Genomic DNA, 4,937 nt, shown 5'->3' with positions numbered 1-4,937 from the left:
AAGTTTATTTAAAGCCGTTCCAAAAAAAAAAATTAATGTGTTTCGGTGAAAATTAAAATTTAAAAAAAAGTAAAAAGTCGAAAATGATTCTGGCTACTATTCATAACTTTTTCTCTTAGGTAGTATGATTTTCTGGCTACTATTCATAACTTTTTCTCTTAGGTAATATGTAAAAAATTATCAATGTAATTGAATTGCAACAGCGTGTTGATCAATTGAATCAGAAATATCCGGGTCAAAATCACATATAAAATGTTTTCTCCACCCAATTATATAAATAAAAACCCAAAATTCAAAAATAAAATAAAAAGTCGTCTTAAAAACCTCCCACCTCTGAGATCGATCAAAATTCCCCAATCAAAAAATGGTCCATCCACAGCCATCTCCGTCGCCATCCACCGCACAATACACCCAACAATTCCTCAGTTCCGTCCTCTCTCAACGGGGCCCACAATCCCTCCCATACTCCGAAGACGTCAAATGGTTAATCCGTAACCATCTCCTTGCTCTCTCCGAAGCCTACCCTTCTCTCCACCCTAAAACCGCTACTTTTACTCATAACGATGGCCGTTCCGTTAACCTCCTTCAATCCGACGGCACAGTTCCGATGGTCTTTCAAACCGTTACTTACAACATCCCCGTTGTCATCTGGCTTATGGAATCTTACCCTCGCCACCCGCCGTTTGTTTACGTGAATCCCACGCGCGATATGATCATCAAACGTCAACACGCTTTTGTTAGCCCTTCAGGTTTAGTTACAATCCCTTACTTACAAAATTGGGTTTATCCTAGCTCTAATTTAGTCGATTTAGCTCGCAGTTTGTCGCATTATTTCGGTATCGATCCGCCCTTGTATTCGCAACGTAGACCAAACCCTAACCCTAATCCAAACCCTAATCCGAATCCTAGTTTTAATACGGGATCAGGATCGGGATCAATACGGCCGGCGATACCGCCGCGATCATATCCACCATCGCCGTACGGCAGCGGCACGATTACCACGGCAACTGAAGATCCTAACGAGGTTTATCGGCGGAATGCGATTAATAAATTGGTTGAAAATGTACACGTGGATGTTGAGGAGTTGAGGAAAAAGAGGGAGGTTGAAATGGAAGGGATGTTTAGCGCCCAAGCGGTGTTACGGCAACGAGAAGAAGAATTATCGAATGGGTTACGAGAAATGCAGGCCGAAAAGGAGGGTTTAGAGCAGCAATTGCAGATGGTTTTGATGAATACTGATGTGTTAGAAGGTTGGGTTAGAGAGAATGAGGGGAAATTGGGAGGGAATGTATTGAATAACGTTGATGATGCGTTTGAACCGAGTGATTCGTTATCGAAACAGATGTTGGAGTGTACAGCTGCTGATCTTGCTATCGAGGATGTCATTTATGCGTTGGATAAAGCGGTTCAAGAAGGGGCGATACCTGTTGATCTTTATTTGAGAAATGTGAGATTATTGTCACGTGAACAGTTTTTTCAGCGTGCAACGTCTGCGAAAGTTCGGGCTGTTCAGATGCAAGCACATGTTTCAAGTATGGCGTCTAGAGCACCCCCATATGCTGTTTGAGCGTTGACCCAGTTGGTTTTCGTGTTGTGTGGTATGTTGAACTTGACCTCTATTTAGTGATCTAATGGGTCATGTTTTTTTGTTGTCACATCATTTTATATCTGTTACTTGTTAAAATTAAGGTCTGTGAATTTGTATTCTTTACTATTTAAGGGATTTAATATAACAAAGGAAAATATTACTGCCATTATTTAGGAATATAGTTTAAGTAATCAAATTGAGATGATGAGCTGCAGCTACACATGTGGCAGGATATAGTATTTGGATGTGTTTCTGAAGTTTTGATAATGAATCTTTTTTTTTCAACTTTTCCATTTAATGTTTAGTTTTTTGTTGCTTGTATCAAACTGATTATATAACCCTAAAAAATTATAATATGCTCAAAAAGGGCAAAAAAAAGGTTAACTAAACACTAGAAACTGATTCTCAAAGTATTGCATGTAATTGTTTTTGTACTTTTTAGTGCTTTTATATTTACCCTGATCTGTCAAGATTACAATAAATATTGTTGCAATATCATTACATGCTATTAACCATCAGTGCATCTTATTTTTGGTTGTTGATCATAGAACCATTATAGGCATACGGATCTATTATATTAGCATATATTATCTGAAGTTTTTTTTTACCAGTTCCAATAAGTTATACTGTCACTGTTTTTTCATAATGTTATTTCTTATGGTGGTGAAGACATGTCAAGTTTAAGTTGATCTTTGTGATTCTTGCCTCTTTAGCTTCTTTAATAGTTATGAGCTAAAACTAGGCCTGGCAGTTGTGACCCATACACTCAAATTCGGGTCAAATGGGTCAAGCTTCCAGGTCAATTGGGTTTTGAGAAAAATTAAGCCTAACAATGTAAATCAAAACTTAAAAAAAGATCCAAATGGATTTAGCTCCAACCTATTGAGTCCTATAAAAAAAATGAACGGGTCTAATGGGTATCAATACTCAAAGATCAATAAATAGAAATGGGTCTAATGGGTTTTGTGAATGGGTCAAATGGGTCGAGCACAAAAAGTTTCATCCGTCAAAAATTTATAAAAGCATTCATGGTTATATCATTTATTATGTATATTAATAGTTCTTATGTATATATAATAAATAATAATAACTAAAATAATGTAATAAATGTAAAAAAAAAAAGTGATGTAACCCATTTGACCCAACTGACCTGTGACCCGTTTTGACCCGTTACCCAAACCGACCCAACCTGACCCATTGACCCGTTTGACCCATGACCCAATTCAACTCAAAACCATTTTGACCCGTTACCCAAACCGACCCAACCTGACCCGTTTGCCAGGCATAGCTAAAACATTTGTTATCATGTGGACATTAGAACCGCTAGTAATAGCAAGAAATCATTGGTTTAAATTCCAAATTAGTTGCAGTTAGTTGGAAACTTTGAAAATGTTAGAGGATTTACAAAGTTGAATTTAAGCAATACTTACAATATTGGTTCTCACTTTTGCATCTGTTTGTCAACCCTTGAGTCTATCGTTTAGCATATGCTCATTTTTTGTGTGTGTGTGTGTGTGTGTGTGTGTGTGTGTGTTTGGATGACCTATTTTAAGAGCTTACAGGAGCTTAAAAACGGGGGTGATGATCCGTACACAGCCAAATTTTATCCATACAAAACTAAACATGCATTACAGTGTTATTTTGTACAACATTATAAAGCATATTTGGTTGTGTACGGATAAAATTTGATTGTGTACGAATCACTCTCCTAAAAAATGTAGAGCTTATGGTTTTGAGGAGCTTTGTTTGGTACAAGAAAAAAGGTAGAGCTTATTAAATCGTAGAGCTTAAAAAATAAGCTCCTTAGAAGAAGCTTATGATTTAGTGAAATAGAATAACATTGTCAAATCATAAACTTAGCTTGTGATGTTAGTTAAAGTTTGTTGAAATCCACATTGCTTCTTCCTCTATAAGTCTTTGACTTTTTTTAATATAATCTAAAACTATTATATACTGGATATATTTCAGTTTCTGTTGATACTTATTTGCTCCCTGAACATTAACTTCTCGCTTCCAAGATAGTCCTTGAAGATTGATCCAGCTTGGGCGTTGGACAGTGCAAGAATTTTATAATCTTACTTTGATTGGGATTCTATTAGATTCAAATACATGATGTGTGTTGTTCATCAGCTTGTTGGTTGTGGTTACGTGATTAAGTGATGATTATTTATACTATAATAGTGGTGGCAGCCAACTGATAGTATAGAATTAGCTTATTTACATTTACAGCGTACTGGTACCATTTTGTTAATCCCTTAATATTCTTCTAACAATACCTCCTGGTATAGTGTGCCATGTTGAAAAACTGTCTCTATATGATACCTTCATTTTATCCAATTTGTGTTTGTATTTGTGGGAAAAAAAAATATGGCTCAAGTTACAGAAATATTATACTGTGTTACGTACATTTTAATGAATTCCTAACATAACATTCTGTTATAGTATCTGCTAAAACAAGTTGAAAGACTAATCTTTCTGATCAAGTGAAAATTATTTTTGTTCTGAAACAGGATAGTTTATAAATTGTATATCGGTTTCCACTTGGTTAATACTATAAATATACTATATGATTTTTGATTTTAAGGCCAATTGTGTGTTGTATCTACTAGTTATATTTATTTATTTTTATTTTATTATTATTATTATTATTTTTAAATATTTAGGATGTGATGTGATTGACATATGCAAAGTGCAAGTTTTTTATGTTGCTTTGTTATGTATATACATTTGAACTTTCATTTTCTATATTATCGCCTACAATCCAATTTTTGACATATAGTACATGATATGTAGGCTTAAAATTTTAAGATAAATTGATAGGTGGAAAAGTGAGAAAGAGAAGATGCATAATAATTGACTTATCAGGCAATTGGTGAATATATTATGTCTATTTTTAAGTTTATATATTGTTAGTCCGAAGTCTTCAAACTTCAAATATTACTAATCTACCTATCTGTACACGTAATAAACCAATAAAGGAAAGTTGTCAAGCAGTGGTTGATTGTCAAATAGTGAGGGGTTGGTAGGTTATGAAGGTTTTGCACCATGGGGATAGGTAGCTCGTCGCTGTTTCGTTTTTGGTGCATTTGTCTTTGTACTGCTTTTGTTGCAGCTAAGTGAGCTGCATTGGCGGATCGGTTGGTGGATATCACCACATTATTCACCCGTTCCTCCATTTACCCAGCTGCATCGTGAGCTTTCTCTGCTGCTCGCCCTGCTTCCTGATATAGTAACATAAATAAAAAACAGAGTTTCAAATGCAAGAGAGTGAGAGACTAGCATAAATATGGCAAACTGAAAGGCTGGGTGGGGTTTGGCTGCTGGTTAATATGGGTCGAACCTACGAAGC

The 4,937-nt window shown here is 35.6% G+C and overlaps 1 protein-coding gene across 1 annotated transcript; it reads left to right on the top strand.

Annotated features, from left to right (window-relative positions):
* Positions 1 to 352: 352 nt before the first annotated feature.
* LOC139875041 (protein ELC-like) lies at positions 353 to 3,879 on the top strand. The gene is made up of 2 exons (XM_071862422.1): positions 353 to 1,598; positions 3,557 to 3,879. The coding sequence occupies exon 1, from the start codon at positions 365 to 367 to the stop codon at positions 1,565 to 1,567; it is 1,203 nt and encodes a 400-aa protein (XP_071718523.1). The 5' UTR covers positions 353 to 364; the 3' UTR covers positions 1,568 to 1,598; positions 3,557 to 3,879.
* The last annotated feature ends 1,058 nt before the right edge of the window (positions 3,880 to 4,937 follow it).

This window comes from Rutidosis leptorrhynchoides, chromosome 1 (assembly GCF_046630445.1).
Source record: "Rutidosis leptorrhynchoides isolate AG116_Rl617_1_P2 chromosome 1, CSIRO_AGI_Rlap_v1, whole genome shotgun sequence".
Lineage (NCBI taxonomy): Eukaryota > Viridiplantae > Streptophyta > Magnoliopsida > Asterales > Asteraceae > Rutidosis > Rutidosis leptorrhynchoides.
The sequence above is the reverse complement of the archived record's forward strand: the minus strand, read 5'-3'. Positions and strand labels throughout refer to the sequence as shown.

Excerpts from the sequence above, each read along its gene's own strand:
- LOC139875041 (XM_071862422.1), top strand. The coding sequence starts at position 365 with ATGGTCCATCCACAGCCATCTCCGTCGCCATCCACCGCACAATACACC.